We start from the raw sequence: 24,770 nt of genomic DNA, 5'->3' as shown, positions 1-24,770 counted from the left end.
CTCCCATCTCTTTGCCCCAGTGTAATAAAATCCTTCTATTAATTGGAGGGAAAACAGCTAGAGCATGGTGCCGTGGCCCAAGCTGTCAATATTGCTGATTGCCCTTGGTCCCCTGGCTACTAATTAAGTGCACCACCACCCCCACACCCCACCCCCCCCCCCCCCCCCCCCCCCAAAAAAACTAAAAATTCGAAGTTGTAACGACATCGTTCTTTTTTTATATACCTGCAATATTATTTCCTCCTCTGAATACCCTGCAGCCACAAAACCTCTCCAATGGAACCATCTGTGTGTGGAGAAGATGATATGGTTAGGTGGTTTGAGGACGTGACGGAGAACGCCGGCTTGGTTCAAACGCAGACGCTCCGGCAGATACTTGAGATGAACTTCGAAGTGGAATATCTCAAGAAATGGTTGGGGGACATCGAAATCAAAGAGGTAGATGCATGTGTGTTGGAATCACTCTACAGTTCCTTGGTGCCTCTTGCTTCACATGCAGATTTAGAACCTTACATTCAGAGAATTGCAAATGGGGACTCAAGCCCCATTCTCACAAAACAACCTATGACTACTCTCTCCTTAAGGTTAGCTTCTTATATTCATAAAACTTGAGATATGCTTCAAATTATTCCCAGTTTCCTACTATATTAAAATAAGTATATATACTTCGAATATTTATCCACGAAGTTTGTATCAAGTTAGAATATCGCTCGAATAAAATGGAACATTTTTTTTTGTATTGGATTTGACGAATAAAACCATTACCTGTATATGTTCTCACTTTGTTGAAGGGTCTAATGGTCTTCTTTGGTTACATTTATTTTCTAGTTCTGGAACCACTGAAGGAAGACAGAAGTACGTACCATTTACGCGCCACAGTTCACAGACCACTCTTCAAATTTTTAGGCTGGCTGCAGCTTATAGATCAAGGTTTAAACTCTCTCTTAAATTTCAGTCCAGTACTATCTCAATTCATTAGACTATTATATATTTACTACCTACTTTTACAGATTTTCATGTTTATATGAAGTTATAAACCTTTATATTTACAACTATATTTCAACAGTACTAGTTAGTTATCATTAAAACTTATATAACCGTGGCTCTTTAATTTTACTTTATTCATCTTGATCGTAGGGTTTATCCAACGAGGGAAGGAGGAAGGATCCTTGAATTCATATACAGCAGTAGACAATTCAAAACCAAGGGAGGATTAACAGCAGGAACAGCCACAACTCACTACTATGCCAGCCCGGAATTCAAAATCAAACAAGAAAAAACCAAGTCATTCACTTGCAGCCCCGAAGAGGTCATTTCGAGTGGTGACAGCAAGCAATCGACTTATTGTCACCTCCTCCTCGGCCTCTTCTTCTCTGAGCAAGTAGAGTTCATTACCTCTGCCTTTGCCTACAGCATAGTGCAGTCCTTTATAGCTTTCGAAGAGCTCTGGAAGGAGTTGTACATTGACATTAGAGATGGCACTCTCAGTAAACGAATCAATCTCCCGAAAGTGAGAAAAGCTGTCTTGGGTATCATCTCGCCAAACCCAATTCTAGCTTCGAAAATAGAAGCTTGTTGCAGGGAGTTGGAGGTTTTGGATTGGTTTGGTCTAATTCCAAAGCTTTGGCCTAATGCCAAGTATGTGTACTCTATAATGACAGGATCAATGCAGCCGTATGTGAAAAAACTCCTGCGATATGCAGCGGAAGTGCCGCTAGTAAGTGCAGAATATGGATCAACTGAGAGTTGGATTGGGGTGAATGTGGATCCTTGTTTGCCTCCAGAGGATGTGACATTTGCAGTGGTGCCAACTTTTTCCTACTTTGAGTTCATACCACTTCATAGACAGAAGCAAGATTACAATTTGGTCATGGATGATTTCATAGAAGATAAACCAGTCCCATTGTCACAAGTCAAGGTTGGACAAGAGTATGAGATTGTCCTCACTACTATCACTGGTAAGTAGTCACTATTGCACACACCCTTTTTATTTCTTACTCACACCTATTTATTTTTTGCATGGGTGTGTGAAAATTATTCCCCATAGTCAAATTTTGCATGCTAAAACTTAAGTCGAAGTGAGAGCTTTTTAGGTTTGTTGATGAATCTTTTTTACCATCCTTAATAGTTTAGAACTTTGAACTGGACATGTTTAAGCATCGATCATTGCTATATGCTATCCCACAACATTCCAAACGTTGATGGAGGAACACACAGATGTGAACTGTCGATTATTTGCAGATCAGCAGCAATCTTGGAAATATCTGATCCCTTTCCCTTGACACTTGCCCGCAAGTTGCAATTTGGAAAAATTGGGTACTTTCTTTCTTTTTCTTTTTTTTGGGAAACTAATTGGGTACTTTCTAAACTTAGAGGATACGTGGACAAAATTGAGACCATAATATCATGGTCAAAAACTTTCTAGAACCCTAGTAGGTCTGCATGATGTATTGATCGTAATTGAGTTAGTACCGAAGTTAAAAAAAGTAGATGGACATAAAAGCAAATCTTGTTCTTGGTTATATAGTCTATACCTATAAAAAGTACTAGAATTTACAAATGTGCGTTAGTTCAGTTAGTTGTTCTCGTTTCTATGTACTTGAATCTGAATCTGAATTCAGTTAGTTGTTTTTGTTTATATTTTTTTTCTCTCTCTATATTTCAGGACTTTATAGGTACAGGCTAGGAGATGTGGTGGAAGTGGCAGGTTTCCACAATGGGACTCCAAAATTGAACTTTATATGCAGAAGAAAGCTTATTTTGACAGTAAACATAGACAAAAACACTGAAAAGGACCTTCAAATAGTGGTGGAGAGAGGGTCTCAACTGTTGAGCAGCTCCAAAGCAGAACTGATTGACTTCACAAGCCATGCTGATGTGCTGACCCAACCAGGCCACTACATAATATACTGGGAGATCAAAGGGGAAGTTGAAGAGAGGCTCCTTGGTGAATGTTGCAGAGAAATGGATGCATCTTTTGTGGATCATGGTTACGTTGTCTCGAGGCGAAACAATTCGATCGGACCTCTAGAGCTTCGAATTGTGGAGAAGGGAACGTTCAAGAAAATTTTGGAACATTTCTTAGGAAATGGATCGACATTGAGCCAATTCAAGACCCCTAGGTGCACTAGCAACAAGGTGCTCTTAAGTATTCTCAACTTATGCACCATTAAAAGGGTTTACAGTACTGCATATGCTGATTAGCAACATTATTGTATTTGGCAAACGTGCATATGGCGGGTTAAATTCTTCTGAAATTACATGTCGAAATCATTAGTTTGGCTCAGAAATAAAGTTTAATTCTATCTAATGTCGGCAATTTCTTTGTAGAGTTCTTGTGCTTATGCAATGTATATACATTCCTACGTGTGAAGGATAAAAACGATAATTTCTTCAAATTGTCTTTACTACTAGAATGTGAGAAGCCAACTTTGGTGTCCCAACCTTCACTAAAGATAATTGGACAACAATGCTCCTAAAACAAAAAAAAATTACAACACACTAAAAATAATAGAAACAAAATAGCAGGTACACTTTTGTGACAAAAACTAAAATAAAAACAGAATTAAAAATCCAAATTATTGGAACCCTAAAAAAAATAAAAGAAGAATTTTAGTTAAAGAGGAAAACCACTACAATAAAAACACCATGTTCGGTAAAAAAAAACACCATGTTCAAAAAAAGAAGAATTGAAAGTGATGGAGATGTGTGTTGCCCTTACACCACGACGTGAGTTCAAACTCCATCGACTCCCTAATCTAACAAATTTATCGTTTGATAAAAAATAAAAAATAAAAAAAGGAAGAGAAAAGAAATAATTACATTGAAGAAAGAATCACGGCGTTCGGCGCGTTTAGTTTTTGGATGCATAGCAGTTCCCGTTCAGTTTTCAAACTCCATAAATTTTTATCACCGCCGGTGCATTGTTCAGTTACAAAATCCCAATTTACATGGGACGATGCAACACTTATATGATACTTTTCTTATTGGCTATTTATGAATCATCATTATCTTATGGATTACTATGCTTACCGTTTCATATACATATGTTTGATTCCTGTTAAACTTTGTTGTATTATTTTTGTGTTTGTCATTGGCAGGTAGCTTTGAAAACGTTCATAGTTATCCATAGGACCTTCAGGGAGGGTGATGCAACTTTCAGAGACGAACTTCTTAATTTCTTCAGAGAGGACAAATTCTCCAGCTTTCTAATTTCAAAGACAATTCCAGCTCCATCGGTGAATTTCAAATGTCTTAATCTCTTGAATTCTTTCACCTCTTTGACATGTCAATTGTCATTATTAGCTATTAGATGAAGTACTTGAAATTATTACATGTATATTATGGAACAAATACATGCAAATATATTCTAACCCTTCAGTCAAAGTATATTCATTGTGCACCGTGTTGTTGCACATAAAAAACAAGAAGGAAAAGAAAAAGACTTAATTATGTGCTGTTCACCGTAGTTTGATTAAATTGATGAATACACATTTGAGGACATGATTTTTATGATTAATATCACTTTCATATGTTACTTAACTGTTACAGTAATTTTTCCCCTATGTTCTCTTTTCTTTGTCAAATAAATTAGTATGTTTTTTATGTAAGAGTATGGAGGGAATTGATAGGAGCAACATATAAAAGATTTTCACGACCTTACCTACTTTTCTTATATATTGATTGACATTTCAGTGTTTTTCTGGTTAAGGTTTCAATTTTGATTTTGTTTATATTAGTATGATTTCTTCTTTTCTTTTTTTTCTTTTTTTTTTTTTAAGAACTAAAATTCATTATCTTTTGCAATTTCTACTTAAAAGATCGACAAAAAAGATGTTCGATTGCAATTTCTACATAAGGATCGACAATGATGAGCAAAAATTCATTCTTTTTTCTTAAATATATTGTTCTAAATGTTAGGATCTATTTTTCCTTCATTTGGGGTTTTGTCTCATTGCATACAAACAATGTTTCAATTCTATCGCAAATACTCTCCCTTAACTTCTGTAAATTTTAAATTTCTCACTATATTATGTGATATGATGATCGCCTTTCTTTTAGGTTTCTAATATGTCTCATAAAGAAAGAAAATAATGAAATAACAAATAAGTGAAGCAATCCACGCATATAAATATGTTTAAAATGTGTGAATGGTACGTAGCATTAGAAAAAGACCTTTTGCACATGAGGTCCTCGGACTAAACCGGTTTGCAAACTATACAAGGACCAAATACAGTACAATTTAAAATTCGTCTCGGCTTAGGGCAAACTTTGTAGTTCGTTAAACTTTTAGGGACTGAAAACGTGTTAAGAAAAATCACAAAATGTAGATTACTTCATCGGACCAAATAACTATGCAACCACACACAAAAACAAGACTCCATATGGCTCTTTATTCCTTCCCAACCTGTGGTCCTACACAGTTCTCTCTAAAGCCGTCTACGGCCGGTCGGATAGAAATTTTTCAAAAGAAATAAAGAAATGTATCCTTTTTTGTATTTTATTTGGGTGACTCAAAAGAAATTGATGGGTTAGAAAAAGCACAAAAATACAAGACGGATGTTCTTATGTTGCTCATCTCTTACGTCCACAAAACAGACATGTGTTTTACTGCTCCTCCAAGAATCGCAGAGAAGGCACCAGGCAAGAAGAAGCTAAACGTTGGAAAGAAGATTCCAAAGTACGCACACTGAAGGTAAAAAACTATAAATAGCATGCGATCATGTGATCATTTCAAGTTCCATAGTTCAATCCCATCGTTTTAGCAAAAACCATTCACTTTGCAACTCCCCTCCCTTAAATCCTATTATTTGTGAAGTAAATGATGAGTCAATTTCATATTATATATTTTACCCTATTCTTAGTATATGTTGGTTAATATTTTGAAAGAATTTTGATACTTTGAATTGTATTTCCAATATAGAACTTTCGACTTCTTCTAGAGCAAAACATGGTCAAATGGACGAATTTTGGAGTAATTCTAGTTGGAGGACGATTGTGAGTCACTTAGCTTGACCGTATCAAAATATCAGATTTTTCTACCAAGCGGTTATTTTCTGGCAATAAAATAAAGGAATGATGCATGGTGCTGGAACAGTGACGTTGTGGGCTTGAATAGCGTTTTTGGAGCCTAAGATGACATCGGATGGATTCGTGGCCTTCTGGAGATGTGTTCATAACGTCCTAATCTTCAAGATAAGCTATTATGGGCCAGATTTGGAGGAGATTTGAGGCTAAAACGTAGCTAGACAGTTTCTATGCAGTTTTTCCTAGTTTAATTAAGGCTTTATTTTCTAAGATATTTTATTATTATTTAGTTTCCTAGTTGAAATAAGAGACCTATGTCTTAGGGTTTGTGCGATGGCTTAGCAAATATATTGCTTTGCCGTTCTTAGTCTTCCATACGCTTGCCTTGCCGTTCAATTACGAATATGCATAACTAATTCCTTTTCCTAGGGCGAAACCTTGAGCCTTAGCATGAATATTGTAATTTTTTTTAATTGTTTATGATTGATTGCATGTGCACTTTGAATTACTAATCACTGTGATTAAAACTATCTAATTGTCTTAATGCCTGATCACCATTAGGATCTTTAGAAAAGTAATTTGATGCAATTTTGGTCGAAATGTTCCCTGAAATTGGCGCTGGCTTCTTGTGATTAATAATTGTAATTTCACTTAAGATGAACACCACGTCTTAAGGGTTGCATAGTTTTTCAAAGGGTTTTCATAAAGCATAATGAGTCTCTCGTGTTAAGATTTGATCCGAACGTCCAGATGGGTTGCATGTTTGATATACGTTCTATGTTGGAGGTTCCAAGTAGAATATAAATTAGGAAAACCTAACATTCAAAGTGGCATGTGTAAATCATAAGTAATTGGTAAAAATGCATGCATAGGATTGCTAGGTGATGGTGGAACCCTAGTGCTTTTTTAATTTGATTTGTCCAAAACTGTTTTCTTTCCCCTTCGTCTTTAATATTGCAGATTAGTTTATTTTTATTAATTAAATTCGTTTTAATTTAAGTAGGTTATAAAATCAATCATCTCAACTTTCTACTTTACAATAATTAATTGGATTTTGGTTTGTTTCGAATTATTTAATAATCCATGTGGAGAACGACCTTGCGAGAATAGTTTATACTACAACAACCTTGTCATTCTTGCAAGTAATATAGGAGTTTTTAACCCATTTGCGTGTGTGGTAAAATCGCTATCAGTAAAGTTTCATCAAACTTTAAAGTACTTCGTCCAAGGACTCCAAACACACACTTATGGTGTGTTACTTTGGATGAAGGACCTTAAAGTTTCATGGAACTTGGGCTAAATTCATTAGGAATGCAGGGACTTGAAAATGACTCAATGCATTAAACTTCGAACTTTAAAATGATTCCGTTTACCTTGTTTTAGTAATTAGCAGTATTGCATCTAATCATTTTAGAAGAACTTCTGAGTTCCATGGCTGTACGATCAGTGTTTTTGTATTGCATTTTTAGTTTTTTAGTAATAGCTTTGTAGTGCTTGAGTAGTTAATTGGATTGTTCTTAAAGTAATTTAGTATGAGCCTTGTATTTCCGCTCACGCCTTTCTTTTACCTCACCACCATCTGCTGATCTACAGAACTGAAGTCTATCTCTCACTGTCGATCCTTGTCAAGCAAGGAAACAGAAATTTGAAGCAATGTTGGACTCCTTTCCTCGGGAAATAACCCATGATATCCTATTTAGACTACCCATTAAATCTTTGATCCAATGCACCTCGGTGTGCAAGCCATGGAGGTCCGTGATCGTAAATCAAAGCTTTATTCAGTCCCACCTTAAGGCGAACAATCCGTTTCAACAAACAGAATGACATTCACGTCCTCCTACACCACAGTGTTTCTGATCATTCTATAACTTCTGTTAGAACCCATCGCCACACAACAGTCTGTGTCCAAAATACGAGAAGAGGTATTTTCTGTGCAGTATGATAACCAGGCTTTCAACGAGTACTCGGAGATAGAATTTCCAATTGCTCTCAAGGAGTAAATTGGCAGTGAATATTTGCACATTGTCGGCATTTGTAATGGGCTGGTATGCTTGGCGGATGATATTGTGCGTTCTGGTAAAAGCTTCATATTATGGAACCCATTTATTCTTAAGTCAGTGATCCTTCCCAGCCCTGGTATTACCTTTCCCATGTATAACAGCAGGTTTGACGCTGCTATTGGATTCGGTTATGATGCTATGACAGCTGACTATAAGGTCGTTGGAGTTGTTACCCCTAACAATGAACTTATGGGTCCAACCATGGCTGAAGTTTATTCACTAGCCACTGCCTCGTGGAAGAGTCTTGGTTCGGTTGCTCCTCAGTGTGCAACATATGGAGTGAAAACAGGTCTTTTTTAATGGAGTTCTTCATTGGCCTGCAGTAAGTAGGGCAAGCGATGATCATTTCATATTGACTTTTGACGTCGGCAATATGTTATTTTACAAGATATCGATGCCAACGAGTGTATGGAGTTACACATTGGGATTGTTGTTGTCTATTTCGGGAGATAGAAAATCTATAGCTCTATTTGTGATGAATACCGATTCTAAAGATTTTTATCTTGAAATATGGGTGATGAAGGAGTATGGCGTGAAGGAGTCGGGAACCAAATTTGATTAGTCTCGGTCCACAGGGTCCAGAAAAACTTTTTCCTCGGGCGTTATGTTTTTAGAAAGAATGTTGAAGTATTAGTAATGCTTCTTAAAGGAGGCAGGCAGCTTTACATCGAGAGCAATATATCAAAGCCTGAACTTGTTTCCCTAAACCTTGTGAGCAAACAAATGAAAAGTCTTGAGATCTGTGGACCATATTGCTCTGTTGATTCTTAAAGGGGCCTTCTCTTGCTGGATAAGGCCGATGCAGTTTCTCTTTAAGAAAAGGAACAGATTCAGTAACGAGTTTCGGTGAGATGTCTGAGGCCTCTGAAGTGCTGGTGTATTTTTCTCTTTTTTTGGAGGGCATGTAACAATTTATCTGAAATGCCGGTAGACTTTCTTGAGTATATCTTTGATTGTTGTAAACTTGAGTTTTTGAAAACTTTAGCTGAAGCTATGGAGGACTCTTGTTACAAATTTCAATTGTTGTTGCAGCTTGAAACTATGTATTGAAGATCTATGAAATGTATTTGTGACTTCCTATAACTTATAATAGTTTAGAATAAAATATTGCTCGTTTAGAAAAAGAACATTTAAGAAAACGTTTGGTTTATCGGGTGAGTCGATAGAAATTGTTAGGTTTGAATAGCTAATAAAATATACAAAGATACAAGATCACAAACTTTTGGCCCAAAAGAAGTGCTCATATTTAATAATTCTGTAGGAAAAAAAAAATCCACCATCCTATAATACCAAACGACTCCATCGGCATTTCATCCTCCAACCATTTCACTGTTTCTCTCTCTTTCCGGTCTGCTTTTTTTGTTTACATATCAGCATGTCATGAAAGAAACGCGCAACCGAGTTTCCCTATTTTTTCATCGGTTTTTCTCCGAGGTTTCGGTCTGAATCTAATGGGCGGTGAAAATAGGTGGCAAGGCATCGCTTTACCTCCAGTAAATACAGAGATGGAAGAGGAGCAATGGAGGAACTTCAACAACTCAGTGAATGCAGTTTCTTTAGGTTTTGTAGCAACTGCTATCCTCATCTCAATGTTTCTCGTCATGGCTATTTTTGAGAGATTTTTCAGGCCCAGATCATCACAGCTGACCACTTCAGCTCGGACTGCTGCTACTACTCATTTGGATCTTCAGGCACAGATTACCAACAATGATTCCAAGCTTGATCGCCACAACTCTCACAAAGTAAGCTTTTTTATCTTCTTTTCTTCCCCTTTAGTTGTTATTACTGCACAGACGTGGGTTAGCACAGTTGAACAGGGCCGTGTTCCCAGCTTCTTTACAGCCAAACTACAAATCACTCTTCTTGTGAATTAGAGTAGTTTGATCAAAAGTTTGTCTGGCTTTCTTTTTTCACTTACTTCTTTATGGGGTGCACTTATAGGTGTGAAATTTGACGAGATTGTTCCAAAATTGGAAAAGCCCACTGTTTTTTCTTTTGATAGTGATTTCACATTTAAGTTTTCTCCATACGAAATCATTCTCTCGTAATTCTCTTTTAATTTGTTCAGTCCAAGAGTTCGAAATGAAATGAAAGAGTGCACGAGAGAAAAGGGAGCGTGGAAATTTACTTCCGTTCTTTTTAGCATTTCCTTTTGTTCATTTGTGTGCATTATTAGCATTTAGGCGCTTAAGCTAATTGAGGAGTTGGTGGTTTAGTTTAGTGATTTGAAACAACCAGCAAAGATGACAGGGTGTTATTTGGAGCTTCCAATTTCAATGGTGGGCTGCATAACACTTCAGATTTCATAGGATCTGCATTATTATGCTCTACTTCTCCTTTTTTCTAAAAAGGGACTAGTGATTTCGTCATTGCAATCCACTCTTTTGGGGGTCGAAAAGACTCACTGAGGCATTTCAGCCTCCTTATGGCCACCATTGTGTGATTCACATGCTCCTAGGAATCAAACTGAGGACATGCCGTGTGAAATCCGTGCCTAAAATTCGTCTCCAAACATTAGGTCACTTGGGGTGGTTTTATGCTCTACTTAATTAATGATTAATATCCATTTTTCATAATTAAGGTTTGTAATGCTTTGTCCACTTGGCTTAATCCTTCAGCCTTGTCTCTTTGACGCTAATCCATCACCTGAGAAGAAAGATAGAGTACACTGTTGCACTTATATCTCTCCTCACATGACACTCAAAGAGAAATAGGCACATAAAGTATGCACCATGTTGCACCTAAGTTTTAGCCCTAATTCACATCACTTGAATTTAAATACTCGAAATCGTAGGCAATAGCTAGCTAGTTAGGTAAATTGGCAGATATATACTAGGATTCATCAATTAGCAACAAGAACTTGTTTTTTACCTTAAGCTATTACCATTTACCCCGAATTAAGCATGGGAATGGCAAACTTAATCACATGCTACAATGACCTATGTTTATGCCTTCTGTGATCTCGAAAACAACAGGCATGTTTAACCCTTTTGTTAATCTGCATTCTGCAATTATAATCTTGACTTAAGCTATATCTTAATCGCTTCCCGTTTACCACGTGTCCGCGTGACATTGAGCGTTTTAGAAAGTTGAGGGAAGTTTGGATATTTTTTATGTTTAGGAAGCCTTGATTTGTGGAGAGGGTTAGTATTTTGGAACGTATATAATTAAAGGAATATTTTTATAAATTTACTTTTCCTTAACCGACTTGAAAAGGGCATAACAAAAATTAAAAATGCTTGTTTTATAATAATTTTCATTAAATTATGAACAGCATGCTGCATTTGAATCTTTAAAGTTAAAAGCCACCAACCACGCCAGAAAAGTATCTTCCTTAATCAGGACCCTCTTTGATTTTACTGATTCATTTGGATTCCTTCCTTCTGACTTCTTTATTTCACTGTGTCCAACGGTTTATTTTAGTTACATTGGAGGGAATCGAATTCTGACCTAAAACATATTTGCTCGGGTTGATAATATGTTTTGTTTTAAATTTGTGCAGATGAGAAATTATGCCAGAGAAGTGTCTGTGATGATGCCTGGAGAAGATATGCCTACCTTCATTGCACATCCTGCTCCTGCACCGTGCCTGCCAGAGCGCATCGCTTGGCCTCTCCATCAACACAAACCGTGCTTATGAGTTTGGTTCCTGTCTTCAGCTAAATTGCATCGCTTGTCATCTCAAATGGATTTTCTTAGTTTTTACATCTAAATATCAAATAATCATCTAATAAGTAAAGAATAGTATTTGGCTACTCGAATGATGAGTTGGAGTTCCTATAAAAAAATTTCGTTCCCGATTTATAAAACTTCATGTTTATGATCAAAATTGTTCATTTTATAAATCACTCTATAAAGATCACGTATGCAAATAGTCAATTAAAACTAAGGTCTTTTGGTCATCGAATTGTATAAAAACAGATGAACGGAATTAGTAAAAGCATTACGAACCGTCTATGTATTTGCTATGATAACTTGACTAAACGACCTTAGTTTTAATTCATTTTTTGTAGAGATGATCTTTACAGAGTAATCATAATATGAACGATGCTGATCACATGATTCGAATACAAAATTTTCAGTAGGAGTTCTACTCAAAACTCAAAACAACACTACTCCTGAAAGCGATGACCCATTTTCCTTCATTGTGTGAATGCACCAAGTGCAGTACATAGTGTGAAAAGTGGTAACGTTTAGGCTTCAAGTGGTAGTGTTGTGCTCGGAGTAGAACACTCCACTCCGAGAGAGTAATGACCCCTCCGATGGAGCAATGTACCACTCTAACGATGGGAAATTTCACTTAATGTGGTCACGTAATGAAGAAAAACCGAGGAAGGACAGGAAATTTCCTAGAAACAGTGGGATGCTGGAAGCTTGTATCCACCAAAAGGCTTCCCAACCCATCCCATTCCAAGCGAAGATACCAAGATTCCAGGACAAACCTATCCCTACACAATTTTGCAAATCTCAACATTTGAGAAACAACCACACAAAAAAAAACAAGCCAAATAAGGAAATTATAACAACAATGGGAAGAAAGAACAGCAACTTGTCATTGTTTGTAGTTTGTAAATTCTAAGGTAGGTCCGCCGGAGCATGTGCTGCCCGGCCACACATAGAAAGAGAGACTTTCGTATTTCCTTTTCTTCCGTTCCTACCCATGGTCTCATCCGATTGAGAGAGAGACTGAATGCGGCATCTGTCGTACACAAGATCCTCTCCAAATGAAGGGTGCTCAAAACTAATTCCCACAAAATTAAGATGCTAGAGCAACTTGAACAACATTTAGATAAAAGACTCGATCTTTATACCATTTTCCAGAGAATTTACATTGTTTCGGAAAGCAAAACCCAATTTGCCATTGTTTAAGAAAGCAACACATGTTTTGCCAACATTTGCAAGGAAAGTGCTTAATTCCACAGTACTTTCAAAAACAAGAAAAGCACTTTTGACAAAATGCAACCAGTAAAGAATCAACTTTAGACAAAGATGAAGCACTCTAACGAAACCAGAGGGTTGTCGATGGAGGGCTCATTCCCCTGCTGTGAAACGCCGCCGTTTGGTTCCTCCTCATTCCCCTGCTCCACGACGGCGCTGTTTGGTTCATCCTCCTTTCTAGTTTTGCTCTGTTTCTCAACTCCCACTCCCAGCTGTGAAGAACTACCACCGGCTGATCCAGTCAACTTCGACGCCGATGGGCTTCTTCCCCTGCCCCCTCGACCCACTCCACCGGCCGTCCGGGTAGCCGGTGAACTCGACCTGGACGACACCGTATCCCGCCTCACTCCGGTGGGGCCAACGCTGCGCTGCTGCGTAGTCCGCAGCTGACCTGACTCCCGCCCGCGAAACGAACTCGTTTCGGTGCGATTTCTCTTCGCAATCGAAGTGTCCGATGCCCTCGCCAGAGGTCTGGCTGCTCTTTCCTTCCGGGCTGCGAGGTCGCCGGAGTAAGGGCGCTTGCTACGCGCCGCGGTTGAAGAAGCGCCTTTCACTCTGGGACCTACATCCTTCTTCCGCTTACTCGTTGCCTCGTCGTCTCTGGCTTCCGTAATGGTGGTGGCTGTGGTCGCCGTCGAGTACGAGTAGCTTTCGCTGACGCTGAACCCACAGGGCTCCGAAGCCTGAGAAGGCTCGGCTGATACGGCGACGGCGACGGCGAGCTCTTTTGGCGGCTGCTCAGACTGGAGTTTCGGAGGCGAACGAGTGTCCTTCTCTGGGGTTATTTTGGGCATTTGGGGTTTTGAAATGGGGGTTTCGGAGAGAACCTCTTTCACCGACTCTTCTTCGATTTCAACAACCGGCAGTGGCAGTGTTGCGGCTCTGAGTTGGGTTTTCGGGATACGGGTCGGGTCAGGTTCGGCGAGGGAAGATCTGGCGTGGACGTGGTGGTTGTTGGGGCCATTTGGGTGGTGGTGAGGGGGAGGTTTTGGGGTCTTGGCGGTGCCGAGACAACAACCCATTTGTGATTTTGATGGGGATTTGGTTTGTGAAAGCAGAGATTATCGCTTTTCAGAGCGCTTTAGCGGTAGCGACTGCTAGGGAGCCAAGGTGGTAATTAAAGATTTCAAATTTAACGGTCATAAATTGGAGACTGAAATCTGAATGAAAGGAATTGGGTGACAGTGAGAGGAGAGAGCTGCAGAGGTACTAGGTTAAACTTGTAAATATGAGTGAACACAACAAAAGTACTGCAGGCAAAGGAACCCAACACGCTCAGTGATTATATGGTTTCTAGAGCAAGTTTAAAATTGGAGGCAAATTCTCTCCCCTTCAACTTCTCGTGTCCTTCTGTGATCTTATATTTGTATGTTCATAATTAAGTCACGTCAACATTTTATATTACTATTGTTTTTTGTTTTATTATCTCTATAAAAAAAATATATAAAATGTTACGTGGCTTAACAGTAACCATACAAAATAGGAGGGCACCGGAAGTGGGAGGGCGGACAAGGACAGGAACCCAACACGCTCAGTGATTATATGGTTTCTAGAGCAAGTTTAAAATTGGAGGCAAATTCTTTGCCCTCCCACTTCTCATGCCCTTTCGTGCCTTCCTGTTTGTGTGGTAACGGTTAAGCCACGTCAACATTTTATATTACTATTCCTCTTTGTCTTATTATCTCTATAAATAAAATAATATAAAATGTTGACGTGGCTTAATCGTGACCACACAAAACAGGAGGGCACGGGAAGTGGGAGGGCAGAGAATCTGCCTCCTTTAAAATTTGGGGTAAGCAAACAGGGTTGGCTCAGTTGTTAAGACCATCTCCAAGCTGGCCAGAGGGCTCGTTTTAGCCCTCTGGCCCTCAAAGATTCTCCAACATATTAATATTTTAATGAATAGTACAGGAGCATATTTGCCTCCGTCTCCAACCGAGGACCAAAGGGCCATAGGGCCAAACATAATTTATTATTTAAATTTAAAAACTACAACAACTTAAATTCAAATCCAACAACTTAAATTTAAAAACTACAACGATAACTAGCCCAAAAAACCAAAAAAATTAGAACTTAAATTTAATGAATGGTTTAGGCCTTTATAGGGAAAAAAAAAATTAGAAATTTTAAGAATTTAAAAAAAAAAATTGGCCCAAATTTTTTTTTTAAGCAATCCTGTCGATTATAAACGACAAGAATGCTATATTTTCTGGTCAGCCCTCTCATATTCCACAGCTCTCTAGCCTAGCCCTTGGTTGGAGACGATTTTCGGGCTATTTTCAACCCTCTTGCCCTCTGGACCCTTCGGTTGGAGATGACCTAAGGTCTTGCCTTGTGTGCTATCTCATCAAAGTTCGAGTTTTTGCTACTAGCAGTTCGAGTTAGTGCACAATCTGTAAATTTTTACGTAAATCTATACCGGTAGCAGTTGGCATGTAGGTGCCGTGCGTAAGTCCTTGTGTCTCAATGCTTTGAGTATGCCCTAACTCTTAACGCTGGTGGTGAGAGTAACCAATCTCCCCATAAACTCTTTTTTACCAAAAAAAAAAAAAAATTGGAGAACAGGACCTTCTCTCCTTCCGTGAGAGACCTTCTCTCCTCTATGAGAGTTTTCTTCCCCCCTTTGGTGAGGGTCTTCAGCTTGTCCACCTTCTCAGGCGCCGTCTCCGGCTTCGGCTGGAGTCGGTTGCCACTTTTCCTTTTCTTCTTCTGTTTTCTTCTCTTTTCCTCTTCTCTGCTCTGTTCTTCTCTTTTCCTTTTCTTCTTTTTTCTTCTCCTGATGCTTTTCATCCTCCTTCATCTTCCTTTTACCCCCGTCCAGTGGCTTGTTTGCCACTCAAACCCCTCTGCATCTACTGTCTCTGCCTTCAGTCCCTTTTCCAATTTCTCCCTTTTATTCCTTTCTTCCACCTTTTCCTTCTGTTTCCTTTCGTCTTCCTTCCACCTTTTCCACCTCTTCTCCTTCTTTCCACCTTTTCCCTTTATTTTTCTTCCACCTTTTTCTCCTCTTTTCCCCCTCGTTCCCCAATCCGGATTGGCTTCATCCTTCTCAGACTTCACAGTCCGGCTTGGCTCCCACTTTTTTTCAACGCGATTTTCCGCGCTTCTCCTGGAAGGTGAGTAGCACCACCTCCTTCCTTTGGTTTGCCTTTGTTGGCACTGTTGCTAGTGGGTTTGCTTCCTTCGATTTGTGGTAGCTATTGCTGTGGTGTGTTGTGGAGGAGTTTGGGGCTCTGTTTTGGGGTCCTGTTGCTACTCTGTTTTCATCCAGCTTTTGGACTATCGTTTTGTTGCTTTCCGATGGTTGCAGGGGCTGTTCATTTGGTAAGCGGGTTGACAGCGAAGGTAGGAAGCTGCTAGGGTTTACTTTGGTGTTTTTCCTGTTCAAGCCTCAAAACTATGGTTTGGGCTGTGGGTTACTATGGCGGTCCATCTTTTTGTTTGTGTGTTTCTTGTATTTGGACCTTCTCTCATATAATCTGTTGCGTTATCAATGAAAAAAGCCTTTGTCCAACAAATAAATAAATAAAAAAATTGAAGTCCCACTACAATAATACTCTGGCGTGAAATGCATCAGGATATTGATATTGATGGTTTTCGTACGGACAAAAGTTAAGAAACAAGGCCGAAAGATGCCCCATACTCCACCACCGTCAATATTCAATATGGTCCCCATAGGAGATGCATGTGAGCTTGTGACCTACAAATTGAAAACTTCGGGCATCAAAGGCCCCAGACAAAACAGAATTTAGTAACAGAATAGGACCAGTACTAAGTACTGGTACCAACGAACAGGTGGGACTTGTAAGCAAAGAATATATTAACTACACTGTCCATTCCTTCATCATCACATTGTATTAAGTTCTATAAGATACATCATCGTACGGCCGTTGCTTGCAATCTGCATCCGACATTTCGCATGTTAAGTGCCAAAACTAGAATCCGAAACAAAAAACGAAGCACAATTCATGATTTTCTATGGAAGAATAAGCAATTATTCTTGTTATTAAGTATTAATAAGCTGATTCACAACTGACAATTACAATGAATTGAGAATACAACTGGAATTGATATCGAAACAAGACCGGGTAAGCTTGGGCCCTCTATAATCATCACTTGTACAATTCACAGACTGAGCCTGAGGGAGAAGAACACAGACCGGAATTTCATGGAACACAAACCACTTATCACGAGGCAGAAACATGCGAAGATTTAGCCCGGTCTGATTCTATCATAGATTTGATGTAGTATTCACCAGCTTTGTATGACGACCTTACCATGGGACCAGACGCCACATATCGAAATCCCTGTTCCATTTAAAATATACAGTAAGTTAAACTTGTATACATACAAGAGGATCAGGTGATAGTATGCTTGATACAATGAGATGTAACAATACCATGAGATGCAACAATACCATGAGATGCTTGTGAACAAATTTATATAGGTAAGGCGCGCCAGAAGATCGTATGTTTAATAATGTTACGTTAAACACCCAATATAAATAGGTTGACCAAAAATCACATCCCCTCATTTTTTGGCAACAATGACAAGTTGACGTTCAAGGATTACAGCCTTGAGTAGTTTAAAGGTTTCATCCCCTATAAGAGTTAATTATATAAATCCTGCGTCTTCCTATGGTTGTATTGCAGTCAACATTTCTCAAAAAGTGAATACTAGTAAGTGAGAAAAGGAAACACCCTACGATTTCTCGAACACAATCATTACCAATAATGATTGTTGAGATAATAAAGTAGAGGACAAATCAAGTCAATAAGGAAATCCCTGAATGGAGTCAATACTGTTGCCGTAGCCAATTAATAAACTGGTTAAAGTCACATGGAAGAGCTACTAATCATCCCAATGCTCAAACAATTACCACAAGAGAATCTGAAAAAACCTGCTCCGAATGGAAACATGGAATCAAATAGCATAGCCAGCATAGTTAAGAACAAAAGGGTAAAAGTATACCATTTCCAGGCCAAGAGCTCGGTATCTCTCGAAAGCCTCAGGAGTAATGTATTCAGACACAGGCATGTGGCGCTTCGAAGGTCGCATGTATTGACCAAATGTCATAACATCGACACCTGCAGCTCTCACCTTCTCCATTGTCCTCACAACCTGATCAGGTGTTTCTCCACACCCTAACATTATTGAAGTCTTTGTAAGTGTTCCAGCAGGAGCATGGTCTTTGGCCATCATTAAAACATCTAAAGATTGTTTAAAATTGGCACGATGATCCCGCACTGCCCTCTGAAGCTCTTCAACCGTCTCTATATTGTGTGCAAGGACATCTAATCCTGATGTTGCAACTTTCTCTACACAGCTCGAGTCTCCCCGAAAATCAGGAACTACAAGGCAACATGCAAAATTAACATCACATATGAACTCTAATCACATAATTGCCACACTTCACATCCATTAGCGTAATACTCACAACCTCTTAATCATACAGGCATACAAAAGGCAATATTTCGTCGAATCCAAATAAATGTTCCGAATTCCATACCGAGCTGACAATATCATCCTAATTTAAACTGAAGAACAACACCATACCCAAAGCCTCAATGAGCATGCTGGGTTTGAGCACCTTCAACTTTTGCACGGTCTCTGCAAAATGTCCACTCCCTTGATCGGGCAAATCGTCCCGGTCCACGCTAGTAATCACCACATAATCCAAACCCCAAGACGCAATCGCCTCGGCCACATTGGTCGGTTCATTAGGATCCGGCGGCGGCGGAGTCCTGGAAGTCTTCACATTACAAAACCTGATAATTTCAGCACAAAACCCAAAAATTCCCATCAACACATATAAACCAAAAGACACAGCAATGCTCTCACATGCGCGTTTCATCAAACAACTTGCCTGCAACCGCGCGTACACGTATCACCGAGAATCATAATCGTGGCGGTGGCGGTGCCAGTCTCGCCGCCGGACCAGCACTCGCCGAGGTTGGGGCACTTGGCCTCCTCGCACACGGTGTGGAGCTTCAATTCTCTGAGCTTTTTCTTGATCTGAGTGTACTTTTGGCCGCCGGGGATTGACTCCTTCATCCATTTCGGCTTTGGGAGAGGATTCTTCTTGGTTCCGACTTCGACGGAGTACGGGCCTTCGCCTTCCACGAAGTCCGTCAGAACCGGAGACTCGGCGGCGAGGCGGGCCCGGAGGCCCGCCAGAGTTTGTGGGAACCGGGAGGAGGTTGCGGCGGTTGAGGGCGGGGTTTGCGTGGAGGAGGAGGAGGAGAAGGACCGGGCGGTCGATTTTAGTGTCCGAGCCGCTAGGGCCGTGAACCGGGTGTGCATCTCTCGCTGGATTTGCGATAATGCGATGGGAGATGGAGAGAGATTCAGATGGTTCGATGGTGGGGAAGAAGGTGATGAGATTTTGGTGGTTTGTTTGTTCGTTGGTTTGGTTGGAGCAGACAGTTTTGGATCTGAAATCAACGGCCCATGTTTGATTTGGTAATGGGCCTAAGATTTTGATTTTAAATTGGATTAGTTTTGGGCCACTGGGCCTGATAATTTACAATCAAAGGCAATCACTTCAATAATGACTAATTATGTTGCCATCGTAACTGAAGTGAAGTGAAGTGGTTTTCACACGCTATTTTTTTATTCCTCTATAATCATGTTGAATTGTGCAAAATATGGGTGAGAGCTCTTAGTTTGAATTTCGTAGACAGCAAGTTTAATGCTAATTTATTATGATGGTTATTGTGAGACTTAGTACAAATCTTTCATTTTTTAGTATACATCGTGATATTAGAAAAACAAGCAGACTAGTATTTGCATTCTAAAAATATAATATTGCCTCGTCATAAGAGTAATTTTTTTTCTAACTATAGAAAGTTTGGAGTGTAAAGTTAGATTTTTAGAGTGCCAATAAGTATTTTAAAAAATAATAACTAATTATGGTTGTTATAAATAACTAAACGAAAGTGATTTCCACTCACTTTTTTTAGCTCTTTAAAAAAACACATTGCAAACTCTTTGAGAGGTACATATCACACTATCGATAAAAATCATTTTATCACGCGATTTTTAAATGGAGTGGACTGTTGCGAGAAGCTTGTGGAGGTCCAATTTGAATCCGCTCTCCTCAATATCGATTGTATAAGAAAATGGAGTGCCTTATCGAGAAAGGAAAATAACTCTTTTGAAGTACTGAAAATGTTGAAACAAATAAAGACCTTTTTGAAAGAATAAATCATAAATTTGAAAAGAAGAAAGAGTTATAACGCACTTTCCCTCACTTTCCTGAATTTTCTAATTTTATTACATACGAGATTCTTTACTTTTCGTTAAATGATTCTCAATTAACAACATAAACAGTAATAAATTTGACTCAGTTAACTCTACGATGCCATAACGATGGGATTTCATGTGATTGCAGAGGAGGGGCTCAATTAGTCGATTTTGGAGGTTGGTCCCAATAACTAGAAATTTTTTTTTTTTTTTTGTTGGAATATATGGAGAATTTGATCATATTATATTCTCTCTACATGTATATAAAGTAGCTTGATTATGGCGCGACTCCGACAGAACTTGTGGCTGCGATTGGTGGAGGAGTTCATGAATTTGGCTACTTTTTCCTTCTAGTCTATATAAATTTGACTTACATGCATGACAAAGACGTAAAATATTTGTATTGAGTTCGATACTAGGAACTAGACTCAGCCCACCAAACTACAACACAATGGTCCCTGCATTTGATTCGGAACCTAACAGAATTTTATGTAGGGCTCGCCGCTTGATACCAACAACCATATGGTGCTTACTCTCATCAATCCACACTTGCATGTATGTGCATGGTTATGAATATCTCGACAAGTTGACTGCTAAATGTAGCACGAAACAATAATTTCTTTTTTCAAGAAAATCGTTACATGATAGTACTAATTCAAGTGTTATAATTGTTAAAAATTTTGAGAATACGAATACTATTTCTCCTACAAGAATTCACACAAGATGAATATTAGTAAATTACAATTTATGTTGACATGATAAATCATATAAATAATGAAACAACAATGAAATACTTATTTTTTATAGCGTAGAAACCACTCTTCGTCAATATTTGATTAGAAACAAAACTTTAGGTTGAGGCATGTAAGTTACTGTCCTTAAGGGTAGACTTCACTCCTCGGCGACAATATCTCGATGTAGTAGGTTACGACACCCTACCCTCCAAGACTTGTGATCTTTGTAAGTGTGCACTCGTAATACTTAAATCGAATGAACAACTCAATTCCTTAGCACTTGAGAGAATAGGTGATCAAATTAAAAATCAAGGATTGAAAACTTATAGAATAGTAGAGAACTTGACTGGAACTACAATTTACCCCTTTGATTTACGCAATAGTAAATATATAGTGCTAGTCACAAACAAAATGTTGGCCAAATAAAGGCAACTCGAGGAGCATTATTGCCCAATCAAATGCTAACAATAAACCTCCTTTAATGCATTAATTTTGGTTTGCAAACAAAACTGAGAATTAAAAGAAAAATTAAGAATGATATTAACATGATCAATGAAGCTTTGATATATGAATTGTGTTTTGAAATACCCAATTACATATTCTAATAATCTCCAACATATTTCAAAATACAGATCGAGTTCACTAGATGGGAATTTGAGATACAAAAGTTTAAAGAGGAAATGAAGTACCAAAGGAAAGTGAGAATCCAAACACATCAGAACTGATGTCTTTTGAACTATGAACTAGCCTTAGGACGACCTAGTCGTAACTCACAAAATTTTGTTGAAAACTAAATTTTCTATGAACCAATGTTTATTTGCGTGAATCATATGACTAACCATCCACATTAAATCCTCGAAATTGAGCTTGTTCGAGCAGGTGGGCATGAATGGGTCATGCACCCACTTGGATATTCATGATTGCTCCAAAGAACTTGCCTAAACTCTCAACAAAAGTGTCCTTACTCCTACACTCATATAGGTGAATCCATCAAGTACGCATTGCATTCAAGCATACCACCTATATATAGGGTATAGTATGCATTAAGAACATAAGTTCTATCTCATACACTGCAGTATTTGTACTATCTGCACCATAGGGATAGACTGTCGAAAATAACAACACTCGATCTAAATTGATAGTGCATGCCCGACCAACAAGTGATTTGTTCTTACCCATATGAACCTATTTCATGGGATCTCCATTCATATAGGTTGGATTACCATCATTCTCGACGATTGTTATAGGCATACGTTTTATCCCCCTGATGTGATAATCAACACTAGCATTACTGATTTGTCAGAGGATTAGCTAGATTCATTTTCAACCTCAATTGGGGTTTAGTATACAAGAATTACTACTCATTTCTGGTTAATATAGTATATATAGTACATTAAAATATTTAGTATATATTCAGAATATGCTTCTGTAATGGTACATGAAACTCTTCGTACACCTGTTCAATTACATTAGGTCCTATTTGGTGAAATGGATGAGATAGATTGTGATAAATTAAAATGGACTTGAGTCCAATATATTGTTTGATGTGTCAAAATATAAGATGGACATGACTGAACATGATGGGTTACAAGTCCATAATAGAGTGAGTTATTAACATATCTTTATACATGAGTTACAAGTCCTATCTTATAAATCTTTGCCAATCCAATCTCATTTCTAAAGCTCAATCTTATCCACCCACCAAACGGGCTCTTACATCTGACTAGCTGAGTGTTAGTATCATATTGGCCACACATAATTTTCCATACCATAATTGGTAAGAACAAAATTAGTTTCTATTGTATTTCAAGATAAATCTGATGTCATGCATATGAACAAAATTTCAAGGAAGACATGTTTGCTAGGGTCACTATCAATTTTAAATCGTATGTTTTAGAGAAATGGAGCATTTGGAAGTGCACCACCATAAACTATGATGTATGTTTACCATACACTTAATCATTTGTTACATATCATTTTACTTAATCTTAGTTAATATTTTTAAATTTTGAAAAAGTAACATTTAATGTGAAAGTTAATTAGAATTTAAGTGATAGGACATGTGGCAAATAATTAAATGTATAATAAACATATATTATAGTTATAGTGGTAAGCAAAAACGCTTTGTAGAGAGAAACTTACATACTTATAGCATATCCCCATATTTTTAAATATGTCTTATCACCTGCAAAAAGATTTGTTTGTGTACACTATTTCTTACTCCTTTTTACACTCATGTTCAATTGTACAATATGTGAGTGAGTGAGAGCTTTTATTTGGAATTTCACAGATGCTAATTTATTATGATGATCATTATGAGACTTAGCACAAATCTTTCATTTCTTAGTATACGTTGTTGTGTTAAAAAAAAAAAAAAAAAAAAAAGATTAAAGAAACTACTATTTGTGCTCTAAAAATTTTATTGTACATTACTCATAAGAATATTTTTCTTTCTAAAAATAAAAAGTTTGGAATGCACAATTAAATTTTTTAATTGCCAACAACAAATTCTCAAAAACAAAAACGAAATTGGTTTCCACTCACTATTTTCCTTTTACATCTATACTTTCTTGCTTATTTTTTACCATTGAATTAAATATAATCCAGAAAGGGTAAATAATTGGTCATAAAACATAACTGAAAATGTAAATAAAATATAAAAGTTTAATCATCGTGACATAATAGTTACTTATCGGTTTTATAAATAAACAAGGTTCAGCCAAAATAATAACAAATGGAATGTTAGCTTACAATATCACGGGATAAAAATTGGTGCCCGTAAGATTATATTTTAGCTATCGACAAAAAAAAATATATATATATATATATATTTTAGCTCTTTGAAAATGTCTATCTTGCAAACTCTTCAAGAGGGACGTATCACAATTTCGATAAAAATCATTTTATTATATGATTTTCAAATAGAGTGGACCGTTGTGAGGGGCTTGTAGAGGGCTAATTCAAATCCATCATTCTCAATATCGCTTGTATAAAAAATAGTGTCATATCGATAAACAAAAATAAGACGCTTTTGAAGTACGAAAAATGTTGAAACAAATAAAGACCATTTCAAAAGATTAAATCCTAAATTTGAAAAGAATGAAAAGTTTTGTACATACTTCCTCTCATTCACTACGAGATTCTTGTCATCACGTTAAATGATACTCAATTATCATTCTACGTGGACGAAAAGAGAATAAGCAATAAGTTTAACTTAGCTAATCCTACGATGGGATTTCATGTGATTGGACAAGATGGGCTCGATTAGTCAATTGTGTAGGTTGGTCCTGATAAGTTGAGAATTCTATTTTTGTTGGAATTTAGAGAATTGATCGTATTATATTATATTATATGTATATATAGGGATCCTCATTTTTCGAAAAAAAATAGAGATTAGGTGTGAAACTCACTTCACATTGAATTTTAACTATCCAAACCATCTATTTTGTAAGTCTCGATTCATAGATCATCCTTGCAATAATTGAATTCAATTTGAAACAATTTGCCTATTTAGTTATCAAGATCAAATTTCATTGTTTTTCGTATAACAAAGTATTCGTTCATTTCTTTGAACCTAATTATATTTTTAAATATTTCGATTTGACTAATATTTTGCAAGGATTATTTATGAGGTACAACTTAAAATAGACGGTTCGGATCGTTAAAGTTTAATTTGGTGTGGACCCCACAACTAATCCCATTTTTATAAAAAATAATAATAATAATGGGGATCCCTTCCCCTTAAAGGCTTCCATATATATTACTT

General features: G+C 37.7%; 4 protein-coding genes and 1 pseudogene across 4 annotated transcripts; 3 read left to right on the top strand and 2 right to left on the bottom strand.

The window, feature by feature from the left end:
* The first annotated feature begins 276 nt into the window (after nt 1-276).
* On the top strand, nt 277-3,263 carry LOC137749193 (indole-3-acetic acid-amido synthetase GH3.10-like). Its single transcript, XM_068489309.1, has 4 exons — nt 277-584; nt 829-930; nt 1,138-1,958; nt 2,666-3,263. Exons 1-4 carry the CDS (start codon nt 277-279, stop codon nt 3,202-3,204), a joined length of 1,770 nt encoding a protein of 589 aa, XP_068345410.1. The 3' UTR covers nt 3,205-3,263.
* A 4,417-nt stretch (nt 3,264-7,680) lies between these two features.
* Nucleotides 7,681-8,903, top strand: LOC137749584 (F-box/kelch-repeat protein At3g23880-like; annotated as a pseudogene).
* Nucleotides 8,904-9,479: 576 nt separating this feature from the next.
* On the top strand, nt 9,480-11,818 carry LOC137709203 (uncharacterized). The gene is made up of 3 exons (XM_068448306.1): nt 9,480-9,952; nt 11,362-11,412; nt 11,590-11,818. Exons 1-3 carry the CDS (start codon nt 9,539-9,541, stop codon nt 11,725-11,727), a joined length of 603 nt encoding a protein of 200 aa, XP_068304407.1. The 5' UTR covers nt 9,480-9,538; the 3' UTR covers nt 11,728-11,818.
* Nucleotides 11,819-13,066: 1,248 nt separating this feature from the next.
* On the bottom strand, nt 13,067-14,047 carry LOC137709202 (uncharacterized). The gene has a single exon (XM_068448305.1). The coding sequence runs from the start codon at nt 14,045-14,047 to the stop codon at nt 13,067-13,069; it is 981 nt and encodes a 326-aa protein (XP_068304406.1).
* Nucleotides 14,048-16,982: 2,935 nt separating this feature from the next.
* On the bottom strand, nt 16,983-19,408 carry LOC137708304 (lipoyl synthase 2, mitochondrial). Its single transcript, XM_068447352.1, has 4 exons — nt 18,892-19,408; nt 18,582-18,793; nt 17,997-18,376; nt 16,983-17,332 (listed from the first exon to the last, which is right to left on the bottom strand). The coding sequence occupies exons 1-4, from the start codon at nt 19,326-19,328 to the stop codon at nt 17,213-17,215; spliced, it is 1,149 nt and encodes a 382-aa protein (XP_068303453.1). The 5' UTR covers nt 19,329-19,408; the 3' UTR covers nt 16,983-17,212.
* Nucleotides 19,409-24,770: the final 5,362 nt, after the last annotated feature.

This window comes from Pyrus communis, chromosome 11, assembly GCF_963583255.1.
Source record: "Pyrus communis chromosome 11, drPyrComm1.1, whole genome shotgun sequence".
NCBI classification, from domain to species: Eukaryota; Viridiplantae; Streptophyta; class Magnoliopsida; order Rosales; family Rosaceae; genus Pyrus; species Pyrus communis.
Note: the sequence above shows the minus strand (reverse complement) of the source record. Positions and strands in the feature narration are given on the sequence as shown.